This window comes from Copidosoma floridanum, unplaced genomic scaffold, assembly GCF_036245765.1.
Source record: "Copidosoma floridanum isolate Cflo_tuat_1 unplaced genomic scaffold, Cflo_Japanese_pri ptg000023l, whole genome shotgun sequence".
NCBI lineage: Eukaryota > Metazoa > Arthropoda > Insecta > Hymenoptera > Encyrtidae > Copidosoma > Copidosoma floridanum.
In genome coordinates this window covers 1,480,146-1,501,652 of record NW_028321900.1, presented here as the reverse complement: position 1 = coordinate 1,501,652, position 21,507 = coordinate 1,480,146, and the positions used below count along the sequence as shown (strand labels likewise).

At 32.3% G+C, this 21,507-nt stretch overlaps 1 protein-coding gene across 1 annotated transcript in view; it reads left to right on the top strand.

Moving 5' to 3' along the window:
• Cad96Cb (protocadherin Fat 4-like Cad96Ca) overlaps positions 1–21,507 on the top strand; it is an 898,994-nt gene that overhangs the window by 86,580 nt on the left and 790,907 nt on the right. The window contains exons 3-6 of the mRNA XM_089595008.1: positions 17,907–17,999; positions 18,079–18,186; positions 19,188–19,289; positions 19,362–19,487. Coding sequence (XP_089451134.1) covers positions 17,907–17,999; positions 18,079–18,186; positions 19,188–19,289; positions 19,362–19,487 — 429 coding nt within the window. The remainder of the gene's footprint in view (positions 1–17,906; positions 18,000–18,078; positions 18,187–19,187; positions 19,290–19,361; positions 19,488–21,507) is intronic.

Genomic DNA, 21,507 nt, shown 5'->3' with positions numbered 1-21,507 from the left:
CAATGTCTGATGGTCCAAAAGAGTATTCTTACGGTTAAAATATTATTTTGCTGCTCTTTCAAGGAAGAATCATCAGAATAAATTTTTGTTTAGTAAGACCACAAATCACATTTCCTTCAAGAATACGAAATTATATGTGTTACAATATTTTCAATTTTACCATTATTACAAGCAGTATAAACAAAACTGTTGGAGGTAAGCAGTCATGTGCGAACTATCTTTAGTATATAAATTGTCACACAACTTTTGCCACTCGTGCATCTTACGAATATTTACCATTTCCATCATTCCAATGGTTTTTCATGACTATACGTGAAAGTATATTCAAATAGAGTTGTAAAGAGGGTAGCTAAGGAATCATTTGGTAAAAAAAGTCTAAAAAATTGTAGTCTCAGAACAAAAAAAAAGTTTCTGGCGCTTTTTGAAAAGTGTTACAGTGGCTTTCATCATTCTTGTATCTGCATGAAAAGTACTTTTAAAACTTTTGAATAGTTATATAAAAAAAGTTATTTTGTGTAGTCATCTTAAAAAAAACTCAATTCTATTATATTTCAGCACGATCTTCACGTAAGCAGGACAAGACCATTCATAAGTGATACGATTAAACAAAAAGCATTACTCACTGATTGCATTTTTATTCTAAAAAAAAGTTTTATGTTTTTAACCGTTGAGCTGAATAAACTTTATTTGAGTATTTAAAATACCTAATTTTTTCATATTTTAGTCCTACTTACATTTATAAGAATGTTAAGGAAACAGAATATTATACTTTGTTACCATATTTACCAATTAAGTTTTTTCAACAAAACCATATAAAATGTATAAATACCTATATGCACGCACCTATAGCTTTTTTTAGTTTTATTACTAAAATAACTTGTTTATTTTCTAGAAAATGCAATGCATGATTTTACTTTCATAGTATATTGTAATGGAAAAAAAATTAACGTATTTTGCAGACTGTCTTCTTGTTTATTCAATTTATACATGACTTCTTCATAGCGTTAGTGATACGTTTGAGTTTTTTCAACATTTTATTTGTAAAGAACATTATTTTGAAACGGTTTTAACATTACACGTTATTTCCTAACATCAATACTAACAATGAAAGTTCTTAAGGAAAATTTTTTTTACATTCTATTTTAATTAAAAAGTTTTGAAAAAAATCTTGTTTCATGTATAAACATATCATAAAAGAATTCATTATATTTACCTAAGCACTGTATCAATATGTGAGAATTTGTTTTCCTCGCTGGCATTTAATACTCAACTAACTTTCCATTACTTTGGAATTTTTCATAGTCACTCAGGCAGCATTAAAAGCAAAGACCAACGTGCATCTGGAAAGTAGTATATGACCTGCAAGTTTGATGTGCTGCGGTACTATGACCAAACATGACTCATGCACATGCATGCTGACTGATGGAGACCAGACATAAAAAACTCATATTATCATAACAGACTCATCTCAACTCTCATGACAAACTCATCTTGACTCACATGACAGACTTCTCTTATCTTCTCTGCTCTTATATTTTTTAGAGCCCAAGCTAGGTGGGGCCGACGGACGTATGGCTATATGTTCTATTGTACGTAACACGTTTGAGGCCGTGACGTTGTCGTTCTCAAAGGGGATCATTTCTTATTTTTCAAAAGTGTTATGTGTGTGTCGTGTACTCTTCTATCTTATAATTGTTTTATAAATTTTGAAGTTTTTATATGCTCTGCTTATAACATGCTTTTTTTTGCACACTTATTTTCCTTTTTTCTATTACACACATAAAGACGTTTTACAAGAAATTATAAAACAAGTTGCTTATGTTACATTTTTTTGTGTTTATCTTACAGTACGTAGTTCTTAGTTAATAATTTATTTTATTTAAATTTTCTTTATTTTATACGTGTATGTAGACATTATTGATTTGATAATGACAACAAAAGAGTAATTTATGGTTTTTTATTTTTTTTTTGCTAAATTTACAGCACATATATTTTTCTTTAATTATTTAATTCATGTATGCTATGTTTCTTTCACTATTGTGTAAGTTTTACTTTTGACCGTGATAGGACTGACATTTGCCAACGATGGGGTTTGTTATTTTATATCAGATTGACTCAATTATTCTGGAAATTGAAAGCTCATGATTTCTACAGTTTTTTTGGAACTTAACTGCAGGTGTCTCTGCTCTTATAATCTTCTGACTTCGTTTATGAGACAGATGTACTACTTTCTTAAGTACGATTTTTTCTCATGCAGGTACGCACATATGTGTACAATATGTTTTTGTTTACTGTTATTCTAGTCTCATTGTGTCAAACGAATTTTTTTCAGATATCTGAGTTGTTGTTCTTCGTCGATCAGTGTTCAGTGTAACGTCATGATCAATAACGCAAGCATAAGTTTTTCTCTTTGATTGCAAGGAAGACGTTTTTTTAAAATGAACAATAATCCATGTATTTTTGCCATTGATTTTATTGGTAGATAAGGAATATAAAAATCTTTATGGAGTACTTAAAGGATTATAGCTAAGTGACCAATCAATTAAAATTGTAAACTGTAATTTTATTCCTTTATAATGTAAATCAAAATAATTGTAAGTAATATTCCTTTTTTTTTAAAAGTTTGCATAGTTCCCATCATTAAAAATTCACTCAATACACAGATCTAAAGTAGGCCACATTTACCAGTAAGTGTATTACTAAGTATTTTGTTGTTCAGTTTTCTAGTTGGCATTATTAGTTGTGTTCTTCTTTTATTTGTTGTTCCTTTTTTCAGTATTTTGATTTTGTTTTTATGAAAACAAAATAGTTTTTTCGCTTGTATTCTTGATGGTGAATATATATATTTATTATTATAAATAATGTCCCTTCTTGCTCCTCACAATTTATTCTTAAGAGTTGCAACATGTGATAACTAACTATTTGTGCACTTACATGTCTTTCTGAATGTTAGATATACACCATTTGCCGTACATAAGTGTTCGACTAAAATTTTGCTTCTGTTTTTTGTCCTCTTATTTACAACGCTTTTTATTTTTATATTTTATATTTTTATCCATTTTATTTTTTTTTGTATGACAATTATTCATTATTAATTTCACATTTTCTGTATATATTATAAGTATTCTTTTATTTTAATTAACTATTGTTGTATTTTATAGAGTGCGTCTGGGGGGCACGAAAATTGGACGATACCCTAATGATATTTGTCTGTTAGTTACATCGACACTCATATTTTATCCCATATTTCTACCAACTTATCTCCACGTAGCAATATGACATCTGAAAATCGCATATTTACCTGTAGGCAACTGCGAAAGTACGTATTATATGAGCTATATTTCTCCAGCTGCACCTATATCCTCGTGTTAAACATGTATTTGGACTTTCACTCCTGCAGGAGTCAGGCTCACTGTCGGATCCACTCGGTATTTCTTTATATCCTTTTTTTATCTCTTTGCACTTCTTGCACCTTAGGCCTTGAATTTAGATCTTTCTCTCTATCTTCGTTTTTTTCCTTTAAGACGCATGCTTTGTAAGCTTATTTACGTGTACTACTTTAATTTCATCATTTCTCTGTCACTTGTCATCATGACTCTTACAATTTATACTTGTAATTTAGTATTGGCCATGATATTGACAATTATATTTTACTTTCAATAGCTCTTTTAGTTGGCAGATCATATCTACTTCCATAAAAAAATTTGGTATTAAGCCTCATGTAATAGTAATATTTTGACTTATACTTGTTTTGCACTTGCATTAACGCTGCTATTTTTCTTATTTTTGTAACAGTATGTGTGATCTTCTTGAAGCACTTATTATATATTTGTTCTGTTTCTATCTGGTTGAAGCTCGAAGAACTACGAGCTCTCTGCCCAAAAAGTAACTCATATGGCGTGTATCTTGTGCTCTCATACTCCAAAATATTACATCCTAGCATGCATTAGAGTACTAATTCGTCCTATTTTTTGTTTTAATCAACATCTGCCTTTTGATATTCACATGAAATAAAAACATTCTCTCGATTGCCTCATTGACCAACAGTAATTTTCCCATGGCTCTAAAATATTAGTATTTCCGGGATCCAATGGTTTATTTACAGATATGTGAAAATCTATAGACATCTTCTTACATGGCCTGCTCGGTATGATAATAATAATCATCGCCTGTTAAGTCTTAACTCAAACGAGTTTTTGTGTCTAACATGAGTTATATCCAAGAATGAACTACCTGACCTCTGGCCTTATTTTTCTCTAGTAAAAGTCTTTCAAGATTCTATCGTACGTTTAGTTGATTCCTCTATGGCCTTCTACTGCTGTCTCATGATATTCCTTTATAACTTTGAACTGTTGGTCCACCAGTGGTACAACTAGTATATTTGTGTACAGCGTATATATATATATAAGTTTTATATCGTTAAAAGTTTTCTCTCATTGTTCAATTTGGTATATTCATTGATTAAGATTTAACATTGTCGGGTACCTCACTGCTCCTATATTTTTTATATGGTTACTCATTACCAGCCCTTGAAGAGTTTTCAAGTCAGTTTTAATACCTGACCATAGTACAATACCCTAAAAGTGTTTTTTCATATACGTGGGCATTATGGATACTTTACTCTTTTTGGAAATTAACTATTCCTAACTACTCTCTCGTCGTTATTTATGATTACTGGGTCAATATAACCTCGTTCGTTAAGCGCATTCATCGTTTCTGTATGTGGGACGTTTTCCAACACGGAGCAGAAGAATAAATTGTCTAAATATTTCAAAGGGTGATCTTTGACTTGTTTTATTTTCTGGAACAGAGGGGGGTCTGAACAATCGTTCAGGACCCACGGTGGCTTATCAAGCGGTTATCAGTTCCTGCATACTCTGTATCTATTTAGCGTGCTTTGATCCTTAAGATTATTCTTTTCATTAGAGTTGCTTTTATTTGCCTCTATTAGAGCTTTGTTGAGATCTCTACTCTTCCTCTTTTTCTTATGACAACTGTGACGTGCTACTGGGATCATGTACTGATGGACAATCAGGTGGAGGTGTGTCTCTATACTTATGAACAACATAATTCGTGTAAAAAATCATTTTCAGTATGCTCCATTTGTCTATACTTTTTTTTTCCTCCTAAGATTGAAGCAACTCAGTTTCCCGCTTCATGTCAATGTCTGATTTTTCACTAACTGTTGGTCCTCTTTCTTTTGTATTTTGTTTTATCTTGCCTTGCTAATTGATAGCGATGAGTGTTCTTAAGTAATTAATAATGAGATACAAAATACTCCTTATTTTGTTTACCGTAAGGCTTTAAAAAATTTTGCACCTTATTCTCTTCTAAGTGCCCTGCAAGTGTATACAATCATTTTTCTTAAACTTCTTTACAAATAAAACTATGCAGTCACTGTTATCGTATTTTGTATCAGACTGCAGGATTCTTTCTACTTCTTCTAGATCGACGCACTTGTTCTTCCACTTCAAGTTACGTAGTATGTAGAATTCTCGTGTTGTTAATGTATTGCAGATTAAAAAAAAAGCAAATTAAACAGGCAAGTGACCTGGTATTTTAATTAGAAGCTCCCCCATAAACTTAAGAATTTTATTCGTTTCAACGCAGTTTTGTTCTGAATTATTATAGAATATATCATAATCTTTTGTTTTATTTTTAACTTTATCCTCCTTATTTATATAATGACTTATTATCTCTTTCATTGTATTTCCATCCCCCAGTGAATTTTTATTTGTTTGTGGCGATGCACGTGAAAAGCTTCCCTTGCTTACGTGTTCATCTTTATCTCTTGAGCCAGTTCTCTATTTCAAGAGCTGTCGAAATATGTTTGTATCATTACCTGTGCCTTCCATCAGATTGCTTAAAGGTCGATTGGTGGTAATATTGGATTCCTAAATATCTATTCTCATGCTCAACTTACCTTTAAAATCTCGACGCTTGACATCTAGTTTAACTTTTTTGGCTTGCGAAAACCGTTAAGATTCACTTATTATTTCGTGTCCCTTTTTATTAAGCATGTCACTCTGCACTGTTGCTTCAGCGTATGTGATCTCAATTCAACCATGCTTGGTACATCTGGCTGTTGCCTGTTATACTCTTGGAGCACATTTAGTGCGTGAGACTCGTCCTTTTGGTCACTCTTTTTTGGTTTTTTTTCCTTCATTCTTGCTCGATTTGCTGTTTATACTGTAACCCCAATGTCTTGCTAATTTGGATTTTCCATTTAAGGCAGTGTTATAGTTTGCTATGACAATTTCCTTTGACACACTTTCTACTTTCGGCGTTATTCAAAAATTTGGTTGGTACTTATGCAATATATCTAGTTGCTTTGTAAGGATTTTGCGTTATAATTTCAGTTGCATGTCAAATTCCAAATAAGATGTGCTTATTATTCCCACTTTTTAAAAATATTTTTTTCTTCACACATGTTGGCTAATTTATTATCAGATTTCGCCTGTGATAAAGTCTGTTTTTCACCATTGGTGAAAGCTTGTGTTTGAATATTTTTTGTGTAATTTTCTCTTGTAATTTTTACCACTTGGTTTTATAACCTTCCTTTTTACTTTGTTTCTCATGTTATGTTCTTTTACTCTTTATAGTTTTACTTGCTACCAGCCACTTTGATTAATGAATCTGCATCGCTTTGTTTACTGATTATTATCTGAATTACTCATCTTGTGTAACTTTTCTCTTTCTACCTTTTTATTAGAATCTTCTGAATCAAATATCTTTATCTGACATTTTTTATATTTTTTAATTATGTTTTTCTTCTTTCTTGTCCATACTTTGATTATTCGTGCAGGTGGCACGTTTATAATATCATAACCATATCTTTCGTGCTCTTCGAAAAATTCATATAACTCTTGTCACGGCAGTTCAGGGGTTTTTGTCTTTATCCTTTACAATTAGATTGAAGGACAGTGCATCTGCTGCCTTATTAGCTATACCTGGTCTATAAACAACGTTAAGCTTATAGTCTCTTAATTCAGCTGTAAGCCTATTAAATGTTTTATCAGATTTCTTCAAAGTATGGTAGTAATTTGACGGCTCATGATTAGTGATGACCATAAATCTTTGTCCAAATTAATACAACTTAAGTTACTTGATTGCAAATAATATTGCTAGTACTTCTTTATCATATGTAGGATAGCGTAGCTCACTCACTCGAAAGGAACGTGAGGCGCACTTGCATGGTCGGTCTTTAGCAATTTCTTCTTGGCTTAGGATCACCTTTATTGCCTAATCGAAGATGTCTGTCATTACGATAAATAGCTTTTTTAAGTCCAGTGCTGTGGGTACAGGCTCTCTATATGATGCGTCAATAAATTTTTTAAAAGCAAGCTCCTGCTGCTGTTTTCATTTGAACTCTGTTTCTTTCTTTAAAAGTTTAGAGAGTGGTTAAGCAATTTTTGCAAATGTTTTCGTGAACTTCCTATAATATTTGATAAATCAAAAGAAAATGTCTGATTTTTCGTGCTTTTGTAGAGCTTTAATATTTTCTAGCAGCTTCTATCTTTTTTAGGTCAGTTTTTGTTTGAATATTTTTCACAACATGTTCTAGATCTTTCAGTATGCCTTACAGAAATTGGTTTTTGTATGGCTTAATTGTTAGGTTTGCTTTTCACAACTGTTGTAACAGCCTAATAAATTGTTCCTAGTGTTTAAGTTAGAAGCAAACACCACTATGTTGTCAAGATAAATCTCCATCTTGTGTCCCTGCAGACCTGCTAGTCTGCTAGTGCCAAAGTCAAGGCTCTAAAGAAGGTATTCAGAGAGTTAGTAGAATCCATACAAATTCTTTTATAATGCTAATGCCCATCTGATCTATAAAATGCTGTCTTATGGACATCATTCTCATGTATTTTGATATAGAAAAACCCTTGTTTAAAGTTAACAACTCTTATACAGCGTGCTGACGCTAGATGTTCAAGTATATCACTTTTAAATGAAATTGGGTGTTAGCTGCCTGTTGTTATTTTATTTAATTGCCTAAAAATTTGTTACAATGTACCAGAGTTTCTTAATGTTTGGTTCGGCATTTTTCAGCATGATCTACTTGCTAAAACTATACAGTGACTCCGATGGCTGTATTATGTCTTGTTTGAGCAGCTTGTTTATCTCTATTTTATCTGCTTCCTTATGGCTGGTGGATAGCTGGTGTATTTTCTCGCTGTTATCGATGTTTCCGTAGACGCACTTATCGTATATTTTAATAATTTCGTTGCTATTAGAGGCTCCCCTTCATGTCCAAACACATATGGGTATCATTCTATAATCTCTCACACATTTTTTTTCTCTACCTCATTACAACTCGGCACAATGACTATTTTTATTATTTTTTCTACTCTTGCTTTCTTGCTTATCAATATTTGTCGGTTATTACCTCTCTTATGGGCCTAAATGTTTTCAACATTGTTATAAACGACACTGCCATGCATAGTTTGCCTTTATTTTTTGAATCTTTTTTGTTTTCGATTATGTAATTTATCTCATTTTCACTCCCTTTAAGTGAATCCATCACTTTCTTACACTTTTTATTTTTTCCAAGCATTCGTATAGAAATCTTACGTATTTTTTTTTCATCGCCTTTATCGACGTCACCTGTTTTAGCTGTTTTAATAATCTTCACTATAATAAGCCCACGAGCAAGACCGATGTATTTATTATTTTGTATGTTGTATTCAGACATTTTGCATACACCTTATCGTCATTATTTATTGCAATGAAGTTGCAGAGTTAAATTTCCTCTTTTTATTTTTGTAGAGGCACCTAGCTCATTTCTGTTTTTCTGTGCTCTCGGTTAACGTATGCATATAGTACTTACCATGTTTTAGCAAAAATTTCGAGCCTTTCGGGTATTTCCAAGGAGATTTTGATTCTAATTTACGTAACAGTATTTTCTGTGACAAAAATTTAGCCCTTATACGACTTAAAAATGTTCTATCCTATTATGCCTTCCACTTCTGTGGCAAAATAGTTTAGGTCTACGTGTGAGGTACACAGGGTACACATAAGACTTTGGACTAGGATTTTGACTAACCCCAGTGTTTGGCGTGTTCCATGAATCAAACCTTTGTATTTACTTTTTCCCTGATATTTACTGTTATCTTTGATTTCTGTGCCTGTAAAGGCATAAAACGGAGCGCTTTAGCTTATAAAAGGGCTCTCTAAAATCATTAATGGTGGTGTATGACTTAGATTTAACATGTTTACTTTTAGCATGCAGAGTACCTGTGTCACTTCTTTATTTTTAATATCAGAATTTTCTTTAATCTTTCTGAGTAACTGCGCTATTATTCTGATATTTTGCTCAAAATTCATAGATTTCTCGTCTCTACATTTTGTGTATGCCAGCTTGTCGAGTTCGTCACTTTCTCTACTCTTTAATCGATTTTCAAGTGACTTCTTGTTGCTGACAATGGCTTTATCTACATACTTCGTAGTATGAGACTCTAATATTTTATCCTCTTGGTCACGTTTCTTAATCTTAAGCAATTGTGACTTTTCATTTATTGTTGGTTCATGCCATTAACAATTAGGGATAGCGTTAAACGTCCTGCGAGTTTGAGTGTTTAGTTTTCAAGTTGCTTATCCAGCTTATCCCAATGTTTTGTTCATTACAATAATTTTTTTTATGATCGCCCCTGTTGTTATGATAGTAGGAGTTCTAATTATTTTGCTAGTAACAATTATCATCCATTCTGTCGTCATATCTATTATAACTATCACCTTATTTCCTGTTATTTTAATTATTACTACCATAATTTTTATAATTATTATTATTATCATAATTCATATTTTTATTGTTGATGTTATCATTATTATATTTATTATTAAAGCATCTGTTACCACCACACTTATATCTTCTTCACTGTAAATATCAATCATTATTATTGCTAATGTTTGGTCTATTTTGCCCAGTGATATGAAATAGGCCATTATTCGGGGGATTGTTTTCCTCTCCTTTTTGACAAACATTTTGAATGGTTCATTGGTGGTTGGTTGGAGTTCGTTATTTTTCTACTTTGCACATCTTGCTACAGCTTTTGCATTCAGTAGTAAGGTAATTTTTTGTATTTTCTACAATATGAACACGATTTAACACCCTTATCTGACCTTCTTTATTCAATCCCTCTGTCCACGCTCTCCACTGGTGCATCATTGTAGATAAGGCCTACGATGGCATCATACTGTCTCTTGGTGTTGTCAGCCCTGAATCTCCTCTTTTGTGCTATGATTTACCAGTGGGGACTTAACTCATTGTCTACAGTAATAGCTGTTTTAATAGCCTCTTTTAACGTCTTTGGCTTAAACTCTACAACATTTAAGTTATACAAAGACTTTAATCAGTACAGGAACTGCCTCATAACTTGGCCGTTGGGGGGTTAAAGCCCAGTCATATAATGAAGCATAAGGCTGTTTGTGATTCAGTTCTCCACGATTTACTCTTGTCATGTATGCGTCTTCTTTGAATTTATCATTATTATCGTCGTAAAAGTGCTTGGCAAGATTTCTTTTCTCCGATATCAATTTATTTTGTTACAATGCCTAATTTCACTTATGTTTCTTTTGCCTTTAAATACATCCCTAATATTATTCTTTTCGTCTCAATCACTATAAATTTTCCACTGTACTTTCGGTCTCCTTTTTCTTTAATATATAATTTCAATCACCCAACTCTTGATTATCAAATAGTGCAGTCAGTCTATGGATTTTGACCCTTCAGAAGAGATATGGTAAAGAAAAGTACGTAAAAAATCGGAAATTTCACGTAAAATTCAGAAAACTAAAATACAAACAACTGGTGAATTGAAAATCCACGGTAAAGAAGGCTTAATTGTGCCAAATACGCTTTTTTCCACTTTACTCTCTTCAGGCTCGTCAAATAAAAATAAGTTCTAAACAAAAGTTGTAGAACTATCGATTATGGATCAATACGTTCAAATTAGATGTTAATAAATTAAAAAGTCAATTTGTAATTCACAAAAAACCGAAAACAAAGCGTTTTTGTAAAAAGCTAATATCCTTGCGAATAAAGATATTTTTTTTATAAAATTTAAGAGAAGACTAGCTCTTGCCTAACTTAAAAATCACGTTTTGAAACAATTAGAACAATTTTGTAGCTTTTGTAGCTTTCCAAAAAAATTGATTTCTTCGGAAAAATCATGGTTTTTTAAAAGTTCTATATCTCATAGACGCTTGCATTTTTATACTCCTTTTTGGGCCATAAGTTCTCTTTAAACGTTGTTGTTATGTTATTAATTAACTCTTCCTTTTTAATTCATTGGTAATTGGCAAAAAATTCATGAACTCAATAGCAAGTGAGGCATATTTAGGGCCAACTCCTTCGCTGGCAGTACTGGCGTGTGGTTGGGAGGAGGGATAGGGGTTTTTATAAAAAGCCTATATCTTTGCGAAAAAAGTTTTTTTTCAGAAAACTTAAGGGAAAAACAGCCTTTATCCTGCTTAAAAACCACGTTTTGAAAGAATAAAAAAAAATTTTTCACTTTTTTAATAAATTAAATTTTTCAAAAAATTATATTTTTTTAAAAGCTTTATATCTCATAGACGCTTGCATTTTTATACTTTTAACTTAACTCAAAATTTTGTTAAAATTTAGTAGTTACGTTGTTTATTTTTGCGCGCTTCTTTATTGAATCGATAATTCACAAAAAATTTGTTGAAATATCGTGTATTTTTAAAACAATCAAGAAAATAATTTTTTTTTTTGAAAACATTTTTTCTTGTATTTTGGACAACAGGATCAAATAGCTGGTATTCTATTACAAGTTCACAAAATTTCACTTTTGATACTTGACCATTGGAGGGGTAATAAATTTTTTTTTCAAAAAATCTAGTGCCCTTATTTTTGTAAATTAAGGGCTAAAATTTTCAGAGTTCTTAGATTGATACGTGCACTATTTATAAAAAAGTACTAGTGCAACATATTCCCTTCCCATTATTTGGACACTCAATGGCATTCAAAGTATACTTGGGTCTCACTCCTTCGCTGGCAGTACTGGTGTTTGCAATTACAGGTACTGGGGTAAAGACGCTGTTCATGTTCATAGATGTATAAAAATACGCTTTCCTTATACGTACCATGACGCAGTTTCAACTTCACATGAAGCCTTTAAATGATTATGTCTCTTGAGCGTAATGATGTGTTTTAAAGAAATAGTTCGAATAAAGTTTTGAAGAATTGTCACATAGATAATAATTGTTGAGCATTGTTTTTTTTTTTTTTTTTGTAAAAAATAAATATTTATTTGACACATTACTTATAAAGAATTTTTAGTTAATTTACAAGTAGATGGTACTTAATTGATACGCAGTTTTTTAATCGCAGGCCACTCCACTTCCCCCCCCCCTTCATCGCTAGTGCAGTTTTCGCTGTACGAAGTGAGTACGAAAGAGTCGGCTTTGCTTTTTATCTCATTATCATCTTTATCATTATCATTATCTTTATCATTACCATCATCACCAGCATTATCATCATCATCGTCATCATCATCATTATTATACATATATTGGTCTGCATCATTATGTTGTTCTGTCTGCTATTTGTTCAATAGCCTTTTCATTTTTTTCTGAGCAGTTTTAAAACTCTTTTGGGGGAGTCCCTTTTGGTAGCGAAACTTAGTTCCAATAAAGTAGTATACTCCAATAGATTTGTATAGACCTGTCTTACTTAACCTGTCTATAGTGAGTCACTGATCTGATTGAGATGATCGTCCCTTGCGTATTTTTTTCTAAAACGTCCAATGTTTCAATATTTGACATTTAACACCCCTTTTAAACTATCATGAAGGTATCAAGCATATTTAAACTGATACTAAGTGGGTAAGGAAAATCAGAAAATCTTTTGGTATTATCCAAGCTTATGCAAGATTAAAATCCAAAATAGAGATGAGCATGATGTACCTTTCCGTACGACCCTATCCTTAAGCAAGAACAAATCATGGACCTTAGACTTTAATATCTGATATACATAGGAATCATCCCATTTTTTTAAAGCACATGTATAATTTATGAAAATAAAAACCATTTAATTTTTATAAAAATCTGTATATTTTTTTTTTTTTTGATGAATTTGAGAAGTCAGAAAGGAAAAAAAATTGCTTGAACCATTGTTTAATGCTATTTTAAAACTTTATGCACTCAAAAAATTACTTAAAAATTAAATTGCAGCTCTTCACAGTAAACAACTTCTTTTTTCTGATTTGACTTACAGAATAAACATATGTGAAAAAAAGCTTTTATTATAGTAAAGACGCTTAATCAAAAAAATATTTAACTCTAAACTTTTTACTTTAACACTTATCTTTACTTTTTTTTATGCCACGCTATAAAAATCTTAGAAACATACGCTGCATAAGAGTGCAAGAATAAAGTAAGGTCTTTTTTTACATAACCAAAATCACCATTATCTGAAATTGCCAAATACTTTATGTTATGTACTGATATGTATTACAAGTATGGCAGCTAATTTACTCATTTTAATAAGCATGATTAAAAACTTTAGTAAAAGGTAGTAAACTGTAGTAAAAGGTAGAGTATATTCGCTATTCACCTATTTCATGTGACGCCGTCGAAGAAGAAAAATTGTTCCTTGCTGAGATCACCAGAATGTACAGAGCCTTATAGAAAATTTTTTTAATAAGTTTAAAAAAAGGTTAAGAAGAATGAATTGACCAAATAAATCAGTGATTTGAGTGTGTTATATGTTATGTAATATGTGAGTGTGTACAGTTATAAATTTTGATTGGTGTTGTCATGTGTACTACAAGATTGCAAAAAACAAAAACATGGATTGTGACTGTGATAACACAGCATATGTTAGTGCATATACATGCTTTAAATTTTTATCGGCAAAACGTAGGGTGTCCCATGGGTGGATGTGTATGCCCGGTATTTGCTGATATAATTTTAGAACAGGTTGAGAAGAGTGTCTTGTTTTAACTACAAGATAACATTTTGCTATATTAACGTTATGTAGACGACATCTTAGCAATATGATAAAAACACAAATACACAATATTCTAAATAAATTAAATAGTTACAATAGTTTCATACAATTTACAGTTGAGAAGGAAGTTGACAACTATTTACTCTTTTCATGTATGTTAATCATTAGATTTGACAATAAAGGTTGCTCCCTTGATTAGTATAAGAAACCTAGCAGTGTTAATCGTGTATTAAGTTACCATACATACCACCCCACGTCAGTGAAAAAAAGATTCGTTATAAATATGATTGACAAAATTTTTAAGCTCTATGATAGTTAGTTCAGAACTAAGAATATAATGAACATGCAATGTGTGTTGTCTAAGAACTGTTACCCAGAAGACTTGGATATAAAAATAATGAAAAATGGATTCAAAAAATTCTGTCATGGCAATATGAATCAACAAACTTCTATTCTATAACCCAAAAAACTACTCATAATTATACCCTACAATCCAATTATTGCTTCTAGATGTAATAATTTCTTGAAATCCAAAAATTTCAGGGTAGCAAACAGTTTTGATAACAAATTATCTTCAATCATAAGATTGGGAAAAGACTCCTTAGAAATAGGACAAAAATTTATACAGGCCAAAGTTTACGAAAATTTACGACCACATTAAAATAACATGAGGCACTTCATAAAAAGAAATCTAAAAAATCTGTTTTTTTCGTATATGCCACGGAATATAACCATAGTTTCGACTTTAATATTTACAACTGTAACAAAAATAATAAAATCATAGGCACTGAACAAAACCAGATACATAGAAAAATCATAGAAATGTTAACAATTTTTACTTTGATCATAACATCAATAGAAAAAGTGACTTAGATGAATTATCTAATACATTTAAATATACCATATCTTAGTTTAAAAAGAAACAAACGAATAATAGTTTCTTCAGTTGAAACTAACACGAACATATTAATTTTTACTCATATATTCCTCAAAACTATATCCACGCACACACCCTTATACACAATTCTAATAATAGCTAAATAATCAAACTCATCCTCTCAATGTAAACATGTACATGTAGACCTCGTATCTTGTAATCTCATTGCTCGTATGTCCATTAGTGTGAACAGTTTACCTTCAGCGTATTATTGTAAAGAGGTCTCCAGTGTATTTATAACATGGTTTCTGTATCTTACTAATGTATAAAGCAAAGTCGCTAAGATCGTTGTAATTGCTATTCGCGAAAGCTACTCAACCGATCTTGCTAAAATTTTGCATATTTATTCTTGACACTTCCTATATGGTTTTACTCTAGTATTTTTACTATAGTTTTACTATAGTAGTTTTACTATAGTATTTTTACTATAGTTTTACTATAGTTTTACTATGGTAGTTTTTATTTTGAAAAAGTTTATAACAATGGCAATAAATAAGCTTAAAGTTTTTCAAAAAGACGCTAATTTTTCTTGTTAGTTCAGTAGAATCTGCTAGGTGGTGTTGACAACAAATCAAAGCTACCTGCAACAAAATTAAACGAGTGTGGTTACTATATGCTGCAGCGTCCTGGAAACTTCCGCAGTCAACTACCGGTAGTTCATCAAGCTGCATCAAGAAAGTTGATATTGCAAGCCAGAAAAGACAGCCCTGAGAAGCACGGGCAGCCACAACGGCTTCCTGCTCAGTAGTCGTCCCAACGGCATACCACAAAGGAGATATTCTTCAGGCCCATTTGCTGACTAACGAGGAACGGTTGGTTATCTCAAGATCGACACAAAAATAAGATATTTTTTTGCCAGAGGTGTACCTCCCTCCATTACGGTCTCCGTACACAGAGACTTTAAGGGTAAGAGTTAAGCTACATGCAACCAGCTCTATATCATCAAGAAAAATAATAAGGAACAGCTGAAAGTTTCACCACTGGCCCTTTTCAGGGCCATTATAAGTACTTACGCTTCCTACTTAATCATCCATTTCATTAGTTTTTTCAAAGGCCACCTAAGCTTAAACTACCTTGCCAACAAATACATTTTTACTGACATTTCCGAAAACGATTAGTTAATTAAAAAACTATGATAACTAAGGACGGCCACTATTAAACCAAGTCAGTATATCACTGGCAGTCGTTGCGACCGCAGTTGTTCGTCGCAAAGCTGGGAACCCCGATAACCGATGACCCTATATTACCTTCTCAACTCTAAGCATTCAACCAGGAATCACCGATCCTCTCTAAGGTCTACACTGGGGAACTTAACAGCTATAAAGGAAAAAAAAACTTGAGCCAACGGGACAGTCTCCACCGAGCTTGCGTCACGAACCAATCTCCCCACCTTAGTCATCAAAACAACTGAGTCTGCTAAAAAAGAAGGTATTTAAGACACCAACGTCTTCAACGTTATACAAGGTGCCGTTACGAAAGATCTTTACAACTAGCTCCAAAGCTTCGGATTTTGTAATTTTTCTTCTGATTAGTCCCGGGCTTTAATAGCAGGCCAGAGAATACTGCCCTGAAGTATCCAGGCAGTCACGTTTGTTGGAAACTTCAGTGAAGAAAGAGTTTACTTAAGATTCTCACCGGTCTTTCTTAGGACCACCGGACGTCGAACTACCTTGCCAACAAATATGTTAGAACTTAGGAAAGTTGACAAAAAACAGCCTTTAGGGCTCACAAAAGTCTTAACCATACCAAAAGTCGCAAGAGGGCGAATTAAAAGAAAAACGTTAGATGCATTTAATGAATACAATTTAAGGTGTCAAGAAACTAATGTAGAACATTTGTTGAGATTGAAACAGCAGCGTTAAATTGACTACTAAAGAATCTATTGCTTGAGAGATAAGCTTTTTAATCAGTATTTTCAGAGTAATCTCATAAATTTTCTAGATTTTTAAATAGGTTCAATATGTATTTGTATCATTGTGGTGATAAAAAATGTAGATACAAAGCTCTAGGATTATGTTGCTCTGATAATAAAGTTGTGAGACAAGAGACAATAGTTTTTTTCTTTAATGTATACTTTTTGGGAGTTTCAAATCTTTAACAGCTTTAAAAAAAGATCTTTTCGTAGATTATACGGGAAGAACTGCAAATTAAAAGCCTTTAGGGCCAACAATTATTTCATGGCATAAGGAATGCACAGTATCTTTCACCTTAATTATTATTTTTTTTTTTTCTACAGCTTATTATTTGACTAAATCAACTGTATGAATTTCGAACAAATATGTTTTTTATAAGAAGATTTTTGTTCTGAGAAGTGTCAGGAATAGATATAAAATTTCTAACTAAAAACATTGTAAATTACATGTTAACACACGACGGTGTTCCATTTAGTAAGTCTCGGGCGAAGCCAAGACAGGGGGCCACTAGTAAAATATAATTGGTGGTCTATAGTGCGTGAGGTTTTTACGTAAAAAAAAGAGAGGTAGTGCACGTCATTATATCTTTACTTTTATTTTATTGTATTTTATGTATAATAAGCTAATATATGTGTGAATGTGTTGACAGTGTTAAAAGATCTCTGAGATGCGGCGAAATATTGACTAATAGATAAATAAAAAGTCTTGCTCAAGAAAATCCAGTGGTGTATTATTGTGGAAGTCAATCCTAAATGACTTTTATTTGCATTTATTAAACAATTTTTCTATAACGCTGCATGCATTCTGGTGATCTTAGTGAGGGACACTTTCTCTCACTCGTCCGCGCCCCGTCACAAAGGTGCATAGCAAATAATTTTTTTTTGTCACTAAACCAAGGGTACAATTTATGCTTTATTTGACTACATACAAAATTTTCATGTTATATTAACTGTTTCTTCAAGAGATTTTCATGATTACTTAATACAACACATATTCGCATTTTTTATTGCTACATAATCATTTTAAGAAATCTTACAGTTTATTAAAAGAATCTTGTTACTGATTAAAAAACACTTTTTGACAGAATTTTGTTATTCCTGTACACATCAGAGTAACGGATGCCAATGACAATGCCCCAGAGTTTGTAAACGGACCATATGTTTTGAATATTTCTGAAGTAAGATTTGAGTATAAAAAATCTCTGTAGCTTCAACAACAGTTATCAAATAGTATAGACCATCTGTTACTTTCAACAGGTTACAGTTGTTGGAACCAGAGTTCTGCAAGGTGTAAAGGCTGTGGATGCAGATCAGCCTGGGTCTTATTCTACTGTAGAGTATTATATTCTTCCCAGCATCTATATGGTAATCTTTTTCAATAAAAAATATACACGCAATATTTAATGTTATACTTACAAAACTTTTTGCTTAATTTCTGAAGCCTAGACACGTCTTTAGTGTTTTATACTATAAACATATTAATCGTGTGATTTTATTACGAAAAAAAAAAAAAAAAGTAAATTGACACAGCATATTAAAAAATTTCGTTTTAATGTTTTTTTCCCCCTGCTTCGTAATGTATTATGAAAATGATGTTGTTATGAAAAAATTAGTGATTTGCTCTTGTTATTTTTATTTGAACATTTTTTTGAAATTAATATGGTGAATAATCCGTGAAAATGTTAACCACAAGTATTTTCTAACTTCTTCAGTAAAAAAATTCTATATCGTTACTACATTAAAAGATGATGCTACTTTGTTTTTGTGGTAAGACATTCTTGTATTCAAATTAGACAGAATTTTTGTATGGACACATATATTTTATTGTTCTGTTGAAGATTTCTTTAAGCGCATTAATAAAACTTACGCATCTTGTTAATTGATGAAACATAAGCCAAAAATAGGATGTTGTTGATTATTTTTAAACTAGAGATTAATATTTTGTCCTATTGTAGTTTGTATAAATCTTACAATGCAATCACGAAAATTATTGTCTGTTTGTTTATAAGTTTAACAGCATGCTTATTGAATATAATGGTTTGATAAAATTTTTTGGACAGGAATCAATGTACATGCATATAATTCACCTATGACACAATTTGACTATACAAATATCACAAAATACACAAGTAAAGCTACTATACTATGTAGCTAAAATAAGAATATAAACCTAAATCAATAATACAATGTAACAGTATACTTGGTATTTATTTTACACTAGTTTAAAATTATGAAAATCTAAGGATAACATATTTCACGGATCAACAGAAAAAAATCTTCAACTAACATTTAAAGAATTTATTGAGATTAGTATATGATTGTTAGATTCTGGGATGTTTAGTCTCACTAATAAGTCGTTAATTTAGGATTATTTTGTATTTGAAAATGCAATGGAAGGTACAATGGTGCTACAAAAATCTCTTGATTATGAGGCTCTCAGTAACTTTTCCGTTAAGATATGTGCTCAAGTAAGTATAAACAAATATGTTTCGTATTAAACAGTTAAATCAACATATAGTGACTCCACAATTTGCTTGTAGGATCAAGGTTATCCTCCACTATCTTCCGTAACAACGCTTTACGTTAATATCATTGATGCAGATGATCAAAATCCAGCCTTTAGTAATGACCAATATAGAGTGAACATTCCACCACAAGTAAAAACCGTAAGTAAAAAATTGTTTTTACTTAAAAGTAAAAATACATTGTACACACTATCTTTTATCTAATTCGAGAATTATGGGTGTTTATTTGCTGTAGTGTCAAAAAAATGTACGGATCTTATTGAAGTATTGAATAAAAAGTTAATGCGTAATTTTTTACTCGAATCAATTATAGTATAGTGAATAGATGATTTTTCTAACAAGTTCAATATGTATTAAAGTTAATATTTGTACGGTTCCGTGCTTCTGTTAAGTAAAAAATGCGTATCTTAGCATTTTTTTCGGACTAGAAAAAAGTTTGTCTTACAACATGAGAAACATTTAATTAGTGGACATTATATACCATTTCGATAAGTGATAAAAAAATCAACTTAACATTTCTGTATTAACACAGGATATACATATATATATATATATATATATATATATATATATATATATATATATATATATATATATATATATTGTTACGGGGTGCTCGGGAGAAAATGACGCAAGAAACAGGACATGCCCTTATGTCCTGCCTTATGTGATTTTGGCCGGGCTTATCAGGGCCGGAGACCCTCGACAGCACTCCTTCTATTTTTCTACAGGTCAAACGACCTGTAAACCTTACCTAATAACACTGTTGTCAAGCCTAGGCGTCGAGTGCTCCGCTGGCTTATAACTCAAGGCCACGTATGTCCCTGATACGTTTAGCAGCTAGATATTAAATGACATGTATAGGACTGGGACCATGAAACTTTTAAAGTTAAGGACACACACATATATATACATAAACAAGAAAGATTCTTAATATTATGAATAAAAAAAAAGTGTATTGAATCCAAAGTATTAATTAAACAATAAAAAATTGTGTATTTTTATGTGCCTGTAATTAATAATAGAGTACGTTATAATACACCTCGTTGGAGAGATCAGTCTTCCACGTATATTCATAACTACAATCGGTGTCCAACTTCTGCGTCCTACGCAGTGGGTTAACCTCACGAGCTAATACATAAACCCTGCACAATTAATGAGGAGTGGACTTACTTTATTTTCCGATGGCTACAAAGTGTGAAGTCAAGGTCAAAATGCGCATCCTGAAGATGTGAAAACTGGTGGGCGTCTCCATCAGCCAAGTATCCTTTCAGATTCGGCTGGTAGCGCCGACCCGAGTGACTTAATACCCAATACCAGCAACGTTTACCCTTGCTATTCAGGCTCCTGGTGACACATCCATCCAGGCTCCTAACCTCTTCGCGCATCTGGCTTGCTCGAAATCTCTTGCTGGTTTCTTTAACTCATCACTCTCTTTCCGCTCCACCGCAACCCCTTTCCTTTCGACGAAAACTCCTGCGAACCCCAAATGGCGGCACCATTACGACCTCCTTCTAGACGTTGACTACTCGCTTCTCAACTCTACTAACCTGTGATTCGCGGATCTAACCTTCGACCGCTAAGATTAAAGGGAGATTATCTATATTCTTTGAATTATGATACGCTAACTTTTTTAAAGGCAGAAAGAGAACAAAGAATCAGTTTTAGGTACCTATCTAGCGAAAGCTAAAATTTTTTTCCTATCGTTTTTTAAGCCTCTGGATTTCGCGATGAGTCTTTGAGTTAAGCAATTTGGTCTGCCTGGTGTCACGCTTCGGAGACTCATCTGCTTCGCTCACACATATGATATTCACCTTTGGTGGGTCACTCATGACCGTATTACCTACATCTATTGGCGGTAGAGCAATCCCAACAGCGTTTTCTTCTTTCCATAGCATTGTTGTACATGTATTGAGGCAGAAAATTGGGATTGAATACGTTCATTTACTGTCTGCATCTACAAAGTCATACTTATCCCCTCCTATAGATCCTCGTTATTACTTACTGGAGGATATATGGGTGATAGTTGGGCCAATAGCATAGGCAAGGGAATCTAGTAAAGGTCTCCTGGCCCAAGTGACAAGCCATTGATTTGAGAGGACCCTTCCAAATGGCTATTGTTGGATGCTTCATTGGAATGACCAGTTTCTATGCCTCTTGA